Here is a 14,922-nt window from a genome sequence, read left to right on the forward strand (position 1 = left end):
TCCCAAAATTTAGCCTAGCGACAAGCTAGTATACCATTTCTTTAAGTTTTCTAGTTTAATATGATGTCAGTATCTTCACTCTAGCTTTAAAACTGAGCTTGGTACAACCTCCAAAAAATCGTGCATTGTGTTAATGCATTAAAGAAATTAGTGGCGTTAAAACAAATTTGCGTTAACGCTTTATTATCGGATTAACTTTGACAGCCCAAGTTCAAATGTAATCTTCTAAAATGTAGTTTTTGGCAAGAAACTTTAATAAACAAAGTTGTTTGAAGGAGATGTTTTCACAGCAATATAAAATAGGCAATACAGATGGAATTAATGACTTGTTTAACTTCCTAACAAAAACCAGTATGCAAACGTTAATAAAGGACTGTATGTTGCTGTATGCTGCAGTTTGTTCTGGTTTTTGACAGATACGGACTGGATATGATGTCACGTTACTCAGACAACAACAATGAAAGGGGTAACTTCCTTCTACCCCTGCATAGACTCAAAGGAAGCAAATATATCGATTCTGGCATTAAAAATAAATAGGTCAATAAAAAATGTTCCCACCCCTAGCCTACTATATCTTTACATAGCAAATAGTTGTTTGCTTCTATATTAATGCTCTGTCTGCTTTAATTTCATGAAAAAATATTTACACTGACTGAATTTCTTGCTTCATTCTTCACAGAGTAGATGTATGTTTTATTCTTCTTTAGTCCTTCCATAACTTGAATAACAAATAAAAAATTGATCAGATGTGCTCATTAACCTCCAGATAGAAACCTTATTTGTTATTGTAGATTACAATTCAGCTTCAGGTTCACATTTTTGATTGAAATCGATCTGTAACATTTCATAATAGTGGTGATGATTGTGTCTCTGTAACAAGACACGAAAGCGCTTTTCAGACAATTTCCTGTTTTTATCTCAAGTTTCCCAGCAGCCCCCACGTATACTCTTCACCAGTGGTCTGATGCAAGCTTTACAGGAAACCCACAGTGAGAAACAGCCCCTCATATGACTGCAGAGCGCAACATGCAGACAGACTGAAGCTGCAGACCAGTGGCCCGATGACGGTGTTTGTGGAATTGAGATCAATCTAAGGAAATGTTTTATCTTATTGTAAAAACAAATACTAGAAATTGTTCACATGGTAGGAATCTCCACTTGCTCATTGAGCACAGTGGTCGGTTCTTAGTCAGATGTTGTTATTTATGTCTAACTACAGTCAAGCCAAAGCTCTGCAGCCACCTCAGTTATATTTCTGAATCTACATCATATCAGTGACCACATCCTAGCTTTGCAAGATCAAATGAAGCCTGCTCTGGTTGCATTGTGTCTGTGAGTGTCATTTGTTTGCAGACAGATTCAGGAAGTGGTTTCATACACAGATACCATGGTCAGGGGGTTATACTTATAATATAGGTTATATAGGTTTGCCTGCATCCTGATGTCTCAATAACATCAATAACACATTTTTGTTTGTTGAACAAAATAAAGATTTCTTTTTGAAATAATCTATCTATAATCTTTTTACCCAATAACTTGCAGTGAGGAACGGTATAATGGAAAACACTTGTACCAGAGTTGCCAAGTTCGCTTATCATAAGCGTCTTTAGGCTTGTTTTCCTGAAAAGTCGCTTACAAATATTGGTAGTCGTGGGATGCATTTTTTCGGGCTTGTTTCTAAAGTGTAGTTGCTTATTTGGGCTTGCTCCTGTCTCTCTCTTCTATAACTGCCAAGTTTGTCCTGTTGCAGGATCTTTACACAACCCCAAACCCTCCGCCCACACACACACACAGATGACTTGACAGTCACTCACCGCCACCGCCGCCACTCAAGAGTGTTGTTGTTCAGACAAATCTTCCCAGGGTTGACAGAGTTTCGCTAACAATGCCAGGTACTAAGTGGGCAAAATATGGTAAAAAAGTACAACAAAGACTAGGAAAAAGAGAGAGGACTTAAAGATTGATTTTGCCCTCAAGTGGGGGACGATCCGAAGGCAGTTTGCCATTTTTGGAAGTGTGATATACGAGCACACCGTGCCGATCTGGTTAGACAAGAAAGAACAAGAAAAATGACTGAGCTAAAAAAGTTACAAGCGAAAAATTAAATACAACAATGAAATAAAATGTTCAACATCTTTAAGTTTAGTTAACAAGAAAAATTTAAAGTTACAAGCTAAAAAATGGATGAAAAATGCAATGCAGTGCAAAAATGTAATGAAATGCATGCAATCCAAAATAAATTCATACATATACTGTATATGAAGTAAACAAGTGGCCCTCTCATATTGTGGTAGGTATGTAAGGTTGCTTGTTTTGGGCATTTTTTAGGGAGAGAGTTGCTTCTTTTGGGCTTGTTTCTATAGACCTGGTTGCTTGTTTCTCTCGCGAGATCTGGCAACACTGACTTATACTTTTACTAAGTTTTTTTTTTCTAGGAAAACAGAGCAGGGTGAAGAGATGCTGATGGTGTAACCTCTGAACAGTTAGCCACACCAGCTCCAGGTGAAACTCTCCTGACCTCTAGTGGAGATGTTACGTAGCAAAGCAAAAAGGACCCAAGAAGAAGTTTGACTCAAAGCTGTCCAAACTGAATAACACAGTGCTAAATCTTGATTTGCTATAGCTGCTGGATTCTATTATTACTGTATTGGTTCTGACCAGCCTGCCATGCAGTGTGAGGATATCTAATCCCTGAAAATCAAGTATCATGTTGTGCACATTGTAAATATTTTGGTCTATACAATGATAACACAGTTAAGGAATGTATTTATTGTTTCGGCAACCTGATTTGTGCCACAACAGAGAAAATGTGCGCTGGCAAAGCTTTGGTTAATGAAAACAAAAACAAACAAAAAAGCATTCCCTAATTTGGCCATCATGTCCAAACTGTCATATGATATTCAGTGCATGCCCTCAAACTTACACAAAATGACATCCTAAGAAAGATCAGTGTTTTGACAAACCCAATGATTGAACCAAACAAATTCAATAATCAGCATTTTTTTTCTACCAAGCCAACAGACCCTGGGGGTGAACACTTGATTAAGACATAACAGCTCAAACATTTCTGATCTTTTAAAGAGAAGGCATTATCAGATGTTTTATCTTCCCAATTTCTAATACACGGTGCAAATCAGAACGCCATTGTTTCAATCTCACCACTGTTCTGGAGCTTTTGGTTTAATCGCATGATCTTGTTCAACAGATGTAGCTTGCCTAGTTTTGTAGAGGCTCAAATTGCCATCCGTCTGAGCACTTTAACAACTTCTCATCTGCTTACTTTCCAACCTTGAAACCTCAAAATAGAGAAGATTTAAAATCCAAAACCGAAAAATTTGAGTTTCAGAGACTTTGTTTCCTGCATTCTGGTGACTTTAAAAAAAATGAAAATAACAAAACAATAAGTGAACTGCAACAGCATTTTTTGTTCATTCTTTCATTAATTTTTTGCCTTTGCTTGAGTATTTCTTTCTCTTAGTACTCTACATTTCCCTCACTCACTGAAGGCCCTTTCAGTCACAACCCTATGACGGCACCACTGCGCTCTGAAAGACATTATTTCCAATAGCTTGCGCAATGCCACAACGGCTTTGCTGTGATGCTGTGATGTGTGGCGGGGGCGCAGCTCAAACACTGCCGCGGTGTCGCGAGCAGCTCTCCTCCGCCGGGAAAAGACATTTGATGTAGCTCTATTGCCATCCGGATGGAAACAGTAGGCCTTATACACGCTGTACAGTGTCAGAAACATGTGGAGATAATGAAAAGGAAAAAAAGGTGTGAAAAATTGCCATAATTCGGGAGATATGCGGGAGAACTGTGACCCCCGCGAGGAAACCGGGAGAGGGCAATGAAAAACGGGAGTCTCCCGGGCAAATCGAGAGGGTTGGCAAGTACGCTCATCTGTGATTCAGTCTTTTTCAATGGCCAAGATCAAACACACTATACATCCTGAAAATGCTATATTGTACGTATTTTAGGCCTCAGATATAAAAAGTAGACCCTACCTCAGATGGAGGTGGGGTAGGGGATAGGTGCATGTCTGTCTGCTCGTTCTCTAGTTGATTCTTTTGGTGAACTTTTTGAAAATCAAATTATAGTTGTACAACGTATTTGGTGTTCAAAGTAGATCCTCAGTGTTGTTACGCTGAGCAGGAATCGGTATTTGCTATGATGTGAAATCCTGTACCATTGGTCACATTTGAACGGATTGTTTTTGTATTCTAGGAGCTGTCTCCTGCAGTCACGATTAGATCTCTGGATCAGTGTTGGAGGTGACAGTCACACCAGGAGACAACATCATGCTCTACTGTGACTGTAGTATCAGCTGATATTATTGTCATGTTATTGTTGATTGTGAACACACCACGGACTCTGATGAAGGCCTCTACTACTGTGGAACTGGACAGACGAAGGTGGAGGATAAGACAAAAATTACTCACATATTTACAGATGTGACAACATAACAACAAGGATCCTATTCAGTAACTACTCTGGTCTGACTTTGTGCCTGCAAGATCGGTGTGACTGCAGTAAATGTAATAATTTGACTAAATCATCATACAGTAGGGCTGGGCAATATATCGATATAGTGATATGAGACTAGATATCGTCCTAGATTTTGGATATCGAAATATCGTGATATGTCTTGTCTTTTCCTGGTTTTAAAGGCTGCTATCTGGGTTTCTTGGTTACTGGAGTTAAGGACAAACAAATACCCATGCAGGGGGGACAAATCGCACAAAAATAAAGACACGGTAACTTCTTCCAAGAAGATACAACACAGTTCAGAGAAACGAGAACTTTACCTCAACCACATACTGTTGCTCATGTGATCAGGCCCACAGGAAACCCACATAGAAAAACAGCCCCTCATTCAGGCGGACTGAAGTTGCAGAGTAGTGGCCTGGTGACCACACTACTCTGTGATATAAATACAGATGAAACAGTGATACCTATAAGAAAAGAGTCTTGGCTGCTTACAACGGCTGGGGAAAGACAAGGCTCTTGATCAGTCCCTTTATCATTGCCTTCACACTGTGAAAAGCCACACCATTCCTCCCCAAGATACACAGGAAAGGGGCCCCTCTTAGGCCCATCGTCAACAGCATCAGCTCAGTCACATCATTGCCAAACACCATTTATCTTAAGTTGGCAACACTACACACCACATCCAAAAGTCCAAGAACTTTGTCAATAAGATTCAGGAATTAAAACTAGGAAACCATCTTACAATGCTACCCCTCTTTCCATATGTGTACCAAACACTGGGAACTGCAAGGAAACAGAATAACAACCTTGGCTACAGAATCAACCTCAGCCCAGATCATGTGTGTGCCCTGCTCCACTTCTGCTTGTTTCTGCTGACCTCACCTTGCTGCAATTATGGCCCTGTTCAGACTTGTCATTAACATGCATCCTGAGTGATCGGATCACAAGTGGACAGCAATAAGTACGTCTGTTCGCACCTGCCATTAGAATGCGTCTCTACATGCGTCTTGAGTGATCACTTGTGATCTGATCTCACTTCCCCACTCTATATGCAAATAAACACGTAGTAAACACATGGCTAATACAGCAGATGTTGTGATGTAATACTACATGACTGTCAGTAGTAATATCCTACACATTCGTGAATTTGGGTGCATTTTATTAACATTCAAATTAAAGGTTATTGTACCGACGGTCCCCAGGGACCTCCATGTCACCAACACCGCTGCTTTTGCCAGGCAACAGCGGGGTACAACGCTTCAGAGAGCCATAGATGAGAGCGAGCAGGCGAGCGTGTGTCAGCTCCGTGCAAAGCACCAGAACAAAAACACCGGCACATCTCCAACAGTATGATAATAATGCACTTCCCGTGCCTGGTCTGATAGTCTAGATATGTAGCCTATGAATAAGATATATTTTAATAAAATGCAGTTGTACTGACAGAATATAGTAGAGCACAGAGGCCGTTTCCATGCCGCGAGCCAGACAAGCGCTTGTGTCTGCCTGTCTATTCACATGAGGAAGGCAGTGATCCAGTGGATCCAAGCAGTTGAGTAGGCGGTCATTCAATGTCCCAGGACACATTCGCATACACACTACTAAAAGAATGTGGCCATATGTGGCCCAGACCACCTCTGAATGTGGTCTGAGCAATCGGATCTCAATGCGTTCTCAATGCATCTTGAGTGCGTTCCCACGTGTGGTTAGAGCTGTGACGCATGTTAACGCCAGGTCTGAACAGGGCCTATGTAGAAGTGTACTCCGGGGTGTACCATGACATCAAGCACACTTCTGACCACATCCATCAGTGATGCTCGGTGTGGGACACTGCTTTTTCAGCCTGAGTACTAAAATATTGTACTCAAGTACAAGTACTGTTTAAAGATATATTACTCAAGTAAAAGTCAAAGTACTTGTGTAAAAATGTACTTAATAAAAAGTAAAAAAAAATAGGTCAGTTAAAATGTACTCTGTAATTTAGATCCCTTGCAAACCAGAGGTGCAATCAATAGGCTACCATACAGTATGAAAACATGTATGGGATAAAGTTAAGGTTTTATTTTTTAACTTCAATACCAATGAAGTGCTTGAAAAGTTGATAAACTCTTTTCTCTGTGTCAGTTTTCCTCTGAAAATGCACATCAAAGAGGACAGAAGCCTTGATTCTGCAGTTTACAGGAAACCCTCTCGCAACTATCAGTTTTAACTCAATGACATTTATCATCCGAGAGAACACAAGCTGTGGTTATCACAACCCACCATAGGGCCAAGAAGGTGTTTACAAGTACTGAGGCGAATGAGGAAGAAACATCACACCTTAAGAAAGCCCCCAAAGCTTGTGGCTACCTAAACTGTGCCTTTGTAAAAACAGCTACAAGAAGAATAGGCACAACAATGTAGTCACTCCATACCCGGCTGGAGCATCTGACAAACTCAGGAGGATCTTTAATAAACACAGCATCCCTGTTTTTCAAACTCAGCACCACACTGAGACAAAAGCTTTTCATCCATCAAGACCATGCACCCGAACATAAGCCGAGCAAAGTAATACACACAGTCCAATGCGGAGAGGATTGCACAGACCTATAGAGCACGTTGGGAAGATGAAACAACTGCTGAGCTAGAGCGTGGCCCAGTGCAGGAGGGCCAGCTCCTCAGATCAATACTCAGCAGTCTACTTACATCTTAAGGACAAGGGTCATTCATTTGAGGGCAGCAAAGTATTCATACTTATTGCACATTGAACACGGGTGGGTTAAAGAGGTGTGAAGGAGGGCATCTATGTCAATCTAGAACAAAGGTTTTCAAACTGTGAGGTGCGCTCCCCATGGGGATACGGGACAGTTGAAGGGGAGGCGCTGAGGGAGAGATGTGAGGCCCAAATACTGCGCAATTCGAGTCAAAGTTCATACTCCTTCTCTCGGTCGTATCTCGTTCCGAGGATATTATTATAAAATTATATACTATATAAATCCACTTAGAAATCATAGAAAAAAGATTCTCTTTATCTCCAAAACTTGCCTGAGAATCATTTTAAAGTTTTCTTCAAGATCAAAGTAATCCAGTAATAGTTGTATGTGCATAGGTACATTGCATAAAGGAACTGATAATAGCTAATTTGGGATACATTTAATAATTTAATTGTTTATTCAGCGGTTAATACACTTGTGACAACACCGGTGTTAGCGATTACACAGGACATTTTACAAGAAAAGATGACGGTCAACATGTGTAGCTTTCTTACTTTGATTTTTACCGTCGGGTGGCTGGTTGCGTGTCTGCTCATCAAGCAATATTCAATTCCTATATGAGCAAGGCAACGGAGATAGTGCACAAAAGATGCCTCTCATGCTTTATGCCAATACCGTTGCCAAATTGGAGAGTTGTCTACTTCTGCTATAGCCTACATATGCATCAGAATCCCCATGTCTATAGACGGTTTTCTGTGCAACGTCATCACAGAGATGCGCGTGCAACTAGGGGTAGAGAGCACGGCATGTCTAGCAGAGCCAAGCGGCAAAGCAGAGAGGACAAGGAGTTGTTGTGCAGTAAACTACAGCAACCACAGAAAAGATGGACTGAAAAAGTTTAATATTCCGAGGGGATCACAGCGCTAGCAAAGCAGCGGGTGGTCATGGCGAGCTGTCATACTCCAAAAATCGATTAAAATGAATTGATCAACAACGGGGTGATCGACCCACACTCTTTATAAATATTTAGCGACTATGCCTTAAAACTTAAAAGTGATGCAAGACTTTGTTACTGCTCTAAATTGCTGTAACGTTACGCGACTACGTCTGATAGTCTACCAGGACAGCTGCTTCTCCTTCCCCACGGTCACAACTACAAGCAGACATGGAAGCTAACATTAGACAACTTTCGTTTAAATTTGAATCGGACATATCTGCAATATTGTTTTGACTTTGCTCGTTACGTTTCCGACTGATGGCTAACCACTTACGTTAGAAATAGAGAGCCTTCAGGGGTCTGATGTTAATGTTCACCTACCCGACATTCAAAGAGCTGCTGTGTGACTGGTTGTGCTAACAACAAGACCAAAATCCAAATCTCCAGTTTTATATTAACGTTATACCTGTTGAGGAATCGCTAAGGAAAAAGTCGCTGGCGGCGTCCATCAAGAGGGGCTCACGTAACTTCAACTCCGACCGGACTGTCAACCAAACAGACACTGGTCCCCCAAGTCAAATCACATGTCTGATCTAACGTTACCCATTTCATAACAGGTGATAATAATAAACAAATCTCAGACTAATACGTCATATGATCATGGTATCTGGTGGTCGGACACTGCAGGGGTCTAGTATAGTCAACAAGAACGTACAAACAACGCGGAATCTATGTTGATTACAACGGCTGCCAAAGCCCAGTAATGTTTGTATATAAGAAACCCTTCTATTAAAACCCTGACCAAATACAAAGGCACTACTGCAAGTATGCTGATGGAAACTACCATTATCACCTCAAGAGTTAACAGAGGCAACATCAGAATAGCACATATACACCATACAACCACAGAAGAAAATGTTCCACCTGACTGGCCAATCACCACCCAACTTTCTTTGACGGAAAAGTCTGCGCGGGGCATGATATCCGTTAGTAAGACCTGTTTCACTGTCTTTTATCTCTCATGCCATCATCACACATGGACGGGCTGCACATTTTTCTGGTTGTTCTCTTTGGTAATTCTTTTGATGATTTTGGATGATTTAATTACAATTGTTAGGTTCCATTTTGATAATAATTTATAAACATACTCATTGTTGTTGTGTTGAGCAGGAACCTTTCAATATGCCTTTACGATTGTGTTTGTATTACAGGAGTTGTATCCTGCAGTCATGATTCAATTTCTGGATCAGTGTTGGAGGAGACAGTCAGACGAGGAGACAACATCACTCTCTACTGTGACTGTAAATCATCAAATGGAGTATACATAGTGTGGTACAGGAACTGCTCTCATGAGAACCAGCCTTCTCTTGTCCTTGAAGTAAAACACCGTTCATCGGTGGTCAACGAAGCTAATTTTATTCTGACAATTCTCCCTCGTTTTGAACTTGTGAGAAACTTTTCTTCTGTATCCTATGACCTGCTGATCACGAACATCACTGAGTCTGATGAGGGCATCTACTACTGTGGAACTGTACAGACAAGAGTGGAGGATAAAGAATACATTACTCGCAGAGATGTTTACAGCTATGGCAACCTCACAACAAGGATCCTATTCGGTAAGTATGCTGGTCTGACTTTGTGCCTGCAAGATCGGTGTGACTGCAGTAAATGTAATAATTTGACTAAATCATCATACAGTAGGGCTGGGCAATATATTGATATAATATCAATATCGTGTTATGAGAATAGATATTGTCCTAGATTTTGGATATCGAAATATCATGATATGTGTTGTCTTTTCCTGGTTTTAAAGGCTGTATTACAGTAAAGTGATGTAATTTTCTGAACTTATCAGACTGTTCTAGCTGTTTGCCTTTACCCACTTAGTCATTATATCAACATTACTGATCATTATCTATCAAAAATCTCATTGCGTAAATAATTTGTAAAAGCACCAATAATCAACCCTACAATATTGCTGCAATATCGATATCGAAGTATTTGTTCAAAAATATGGTGATATTTGATTTTCTCCATATCGCCCTGCCGTATCATACAGTAGGAAAATGTTCCCAGATATTGTGCACTTATATTAATGATCAATAGAGAGAGATTTCCCGGTCTACACATCATATTCTACAGACTTAAGAAAACATCTTTGCTTGGTACAGATCCCTGCAAAAATTACACCATAATCATTTTAATATGTTTTAAGCAAAAATGAGAATAACGATGCAAAAATAATCATTCCCTCTAATATCACAAATCATATGGCAATCTCAGTCTAAATAATCGTAATTAGATATTTTTTCAAAATCATTCAGACCTAATTGCTGGCTTAAAATCAATCACCAATGAGCCATGTTTAAATAAACAAATACTGACAATTTTTATATTGAATTAAATTGTAAGATGGGTCTGAGCTCAATCAGCGAGGAACAAGATGAATGTCAAACAGTTTACAACTCAAACATCATAGTGGTGATGCAGATGTGATATTTTTTTAATATTTTACTGAATGCAGAAAAAAAGCCAAACCAGGGAGAAAAAGAGAAAGAAGTAAAGATGTAATGCACATATGTATTTGTTCCAGATTCCAGCTCGTGCCCTGACTCCAGTGGATGCATTTCAAACCCTGAGCTTGTTGTGTCCTCGCTGATGGTGTTCTCTCTTCTCTCCTCCTTCATCTCCTTTATTTTGTTTTTTTACTTCTGTCAGAAAACAGGTGCGGTTATTTCACAGCTGTTTTCCCTACTTTTGTTTCAAAACAAATTATGTTAAATCAATTAATTAAACATTTATGGAAGCTGTCAATATATCACTATGTTTGCAGAGATGCAGTAGCTATGTTGTAATGATGCTTTATTCGTTTTTGCAGATAAGGAACCTCAAATTCTCTCTGACACCAGGGGACAAACAAGATGGGATCAGGTAATGAACAGTATGAATTTGAGAATTTTATTGAGCAGCATCTCACACATTTAGCAGCTATCTCTTTGTCTTTGCAGTTGTTTTAATGTGTCCTAGTCACAAATCTTTAGATATAACAGCACAACAGTTGAGCATAATACTCCTAAATAATAAATGTCAAATTGTCTCTCAGGATGAAGATGCGTGTTTCACACGAGTTGTGTTCTGGGCGAAGGACAGAAAAACTCACCACTAGGCAGAGGATGGACAGCACCAGCACATTTGCTTAATTCAAGCAGAAACCAAATAGAATTGAATGAGTAAAAAGTCAAGACTACAGTTTAAGTCGCCATTTCCTCTTGTTTGTTGTCCTGTGGTTTGAGATACTGCTCAAGCAACGGAGCGCATTATTTGTGTTATCAGGCTTATAATCAACTAAACAGCAATGGTCTCTTTTTCTTTTCTATCTAACATATATACACTTTCACAATCTGTTTAAAATGTACTTTTCTTATGATAACTTTGTCACCATGCTAATTTGCCAGCTGATTTACATCTTGTTTTTATTTTTGATGACTTAACATCAAGTAAAATAATTTGTTATATTGTTTTACATGTAATGAATAAAATATTTTCTGACGATTTATAATTATAATTGCCTATTTACTTGTCATTATTATCACTTTTTTTCTTTTTTTTATTGGTGCAAAAACAAAACAGCAGTGACTTTTCAAGCAGTAGAACAACAATGATACAACATTTTAAAAAAAAGAATGCATTTACTTGCATTTTTTACATTTTAAAACCATGCACTTTCTGAATTCTCGTTTATAAGCTGTGCGCTAATAAAAACAAAATATTATCAAAGGCAGTAAAAGGCTCCCTCCTTAATATATATATATAGCGTATTTCCATTTATTTACGCATGTGACATATCACTGCATAAATGTAAATGCTGAATAAAATAATGAATGTAAGAAATTATCACATTGTAAGAAAAGTTGAAATGATAGCAGGATGAAAATTCCAGAAAAAAAGTCAAATTTATAATCTAAAAAAATAGATTTTATTATTACAGAGCCAACTTTTATATACAAGCAAAGGATGTAAATTCAGGATACAGTTCTCTCCTTTGTCTTTGACTGTTGGATGTGCACAATGTTGTCAATTTCTTAACTTAATTACTATAATAATACTGATTAATGTAATAATACTTTACATAAATTATAAGCGGTCCGACCAAGGTACGTTTTAACTGTTACAATTAACAAAGGCAGAAACCACAAACAGGTCATTTTTTGCTTGATTTATATATATACATATATATATATATATACATATATATATGTATTGCAAAACATAGACAGACAGACAATGCTACATTACGATCACAGACCTTACTTGTATTAGTGGCTATGAGGCCCTTTAATCTTTAATAATTGAATATTATAATTGAATAATAATATATTATTATGCTCTTACTAAGAGTTGTTGGTGCATGGATGAAAATAAAATAATATAACCATGTTTTATTGTATTGCCTGTTCATCTGCAGCTGAATGACCATAACGCATCATGTCTATTTTGAAAATGAAAGCACTTTAGTAAGTTTTCCTCAGGACAGTAAAGTCTATTCTCAATAATTAGAAGGATAAATGGCACAGAACCAACAGCAAGCACGACAAAAGTAGTTACAAAAATGACCAGCAGGTGTCGCACCTTGTGAACCTCCTCATCAACAGGTTTGGACACTCAATGTCTCAAAAAAGAAATAGAAATGGTGATATTATGTTGACAGCTAGACAAAAACAAAAAAAGATAAGCATAGGTGTTTATGCAGTGAATAATCTACAGAGACAGTGGCATCGTATGAAACATCGACTAGTTTACTTAGCCAAATCCCACCCTGAGTAAGAAAAAAAGAACATTGGACCTTATAAGCTCATATATTATCATTTAGCACAATTATGTCTGTAGGCTATCAATCCATACCTTACCTGACAAATATTAATAATATCTAGGCATGTGTATAAAATAAATCAGTATCTGTATGTTTCATTTGCCTGTGTTTAAACACATCTTTAAATATACAATTGACACACATATTCAAACAGTATTTTAAATTTACTAAAATCAAACAGGTTTAAAAAAAATACATGAAAATTGGAAATCTGTTGAAAATGACTATTTGAGACCGAGGCTGCAGTCAAAAAGTCCAAAAATTACGTCCTAATGTCTTTTCCTAACCACTTTTCATTGACCTTGATGGAAAATGTCACGAGGTCAAAGAAAGATGTGAAGGAGAATTCACAAGGATTTAGGAAAAGACAACCGCGGTACAAAGAATCCAACTAACACTAGGCTCCGTAATTATGATGAGACGGCGGCGGGTGCTATTGACACGGGTCTGCTGTAGTGAAACTACAATGTTCCGAAGATGGACTACAAAAAGCGCATCTTACACTTCGCCCCATGCGTTCATACCATGTTGTTTCTTGCAGGCTATATGAACAGCTCCTTCAGTGACAGGCTGCTTCAACTGCAGTGTGTGAAGGAGAGATACCGCAGGTCCTTCCTTCCTGCTGTTGTCACACTTTACAATCAACACTGCTACCAGTAAACCGTACATACCAAAACTGACAATTCACCCATGTGCAATATCAAACAAACGTTTCAATATCAATATTTTCTATGTGCTTAATGTGAATTCAATCATTCAGTCTATCTACTTATTATATTTTGCTTTTTTACTGTTAAATTATTTATTATAGGCCTATTTTGCTTCTTTAAACTGATGCTTCTTGTTATTGCACAATGCCCTTTGCTGCTGTAACACTGCAAATGTCCCCACTGTGGGAGGTTTATCTTATCTTAAACATGGAAAACCTGGTGAAAAATATTACTTCATTACCAATGTTGGAATTGAAATTAAAAAAAGAAATATAGGCTACCGGTCACAAAAGTTTATATGATAAATATTGAGTTCATCGTTTGAGTTATGGAAAAGGAGTAGGACCATATATGTAGGCTATACTTCTTCCTCCTTTTCGGACATGCAGTATTTATTTATGTTCATTATTTGTGTTGTTTATGAGAATTTGTTTATTGAAAGTTTACTGTTATTCTTGTTTTGTTTTTTTACATGTTCGAAATAAATAAATACAAATAAACCGAAACAAGATTATCACTATCCACTCATATTTATCAACCTGAATCCCAATTAGTGTATGACTGTATGCAAATAATTATTAAATCTATGCAACGGAGATAGTGCAAAAAAGATGCCTCTCATGCTTTATGCCATACTGTTGCCAAATTGGAGAGTTGTCTCCTTCTGCTGCATATGCATCAGAATCCCCATGTCTATAGACGGGTTTCTGTGCAACGTCATCACAGAGATGCTTGTGCAACTAGGGGGTAGAAAGCACGGCATGTCTAGCAGAGCCAAGCTGCAAAGCAGAGAGGACAAGGAGTTGCTGTGCAATAAACTACACCAACCACAGAAAAGATGGATCGATTATGTTTAATATTCCGAGGGGATCACGTCTTTGCTAAAAACAGAAGGAGATGATGGATCCAGGCCTGATGGGCAAAAGCATTGTAGTCACACAGCGCTAGCAAAGCAGCGGGTGGTCATGGCGAGGTGTCATGCTCCAAAGATTGATTAAAATGAATTGATCAACAACGGGGTGATCGACCCACACTCTAAGGAAATATTTATAAATATTTAGCGACTATGCCTTAAAACTTAAAAGTGATGCAAGACTTTGTTACTGCTCTAAATTGCTGTAACGTTACGCGACTACGTCTGATAGTCTACCAGGACAGCTGCTTCTCCTTCCCCACGGTCACAACTACAAGCAGCCGTGGAAGCTAACATTATTAACGTTCGTTTAA

General features: G+C 38.5%; 1 protein-coding gene across 1 annotated transcript; it reads left to right on the plus strand.

The window, feature by feature from the left end:
- The first annotated feature begins 9,146 nt into the window (after nt 1–9,146).
- On the plus strand, nt 9,147–11,721 carry LOC141765350 (uncharacterized). The gene is made up of 5 exons (XM_074631413.1): nt 9,147–9,188; nt 9,327–9,731; nt 10,709–10,840; nt 10,994–11,046; nt 11,219–11,721. The coding sequence occupies exons 1-5, from the start codon at nt 9,152–9,154 to the stop codon at nt 11,279–11,281; spliced, it is 690 nt and encodes a 229-aa protein (XP_074487514.1). The 5' UTR covers nt 9,147–9,151; the 3' UTR covers nt 11,282–11,721.
- Nucleotides 11,722–14,922: the final 3,201 nt, after the last annotated feature.

Source organism: Sebastes fasciatus, chromosome 3 (assembly GCF_043250625.1).
Source record: "Sebastes fasciatus isolate fSebFas1 chromosome 3, fSebFas1.pri, whole genome shotgun sequence".
Taxonomy (NCBI): domain Eukaryota; kingdom Metazoa; phylum Chordata; class Actinopteri; order Perciformes; family Sebastidae; genus Sebastes; species Sebastes fasciatus.

Excerpts from the sequence above, each read along its gene's own strand:
- LOC141765350 (XM_074631413.1), top strand. The coding sequence starts at position 9,152 with ATGGACGGGCTGCACATTTTTCTGGTTGTTCTCTTTG. Across the intron at positions 9,189-9,326 it reads TTTTCTGGTTGTTCTCTTTG|GAGTTGTATCCTGCAGTCAT; the intron begins GTAATTCTTTTG and ends TTTGTATTACAG. Across the intron at positions 9,732-10,708 it reads CACAACAAGGATCCTATTCG|ATTCCAGCTCGTGCCCTGAC; the intron begins GTAAGTATGCTG and ends TATTTGTTCCAG.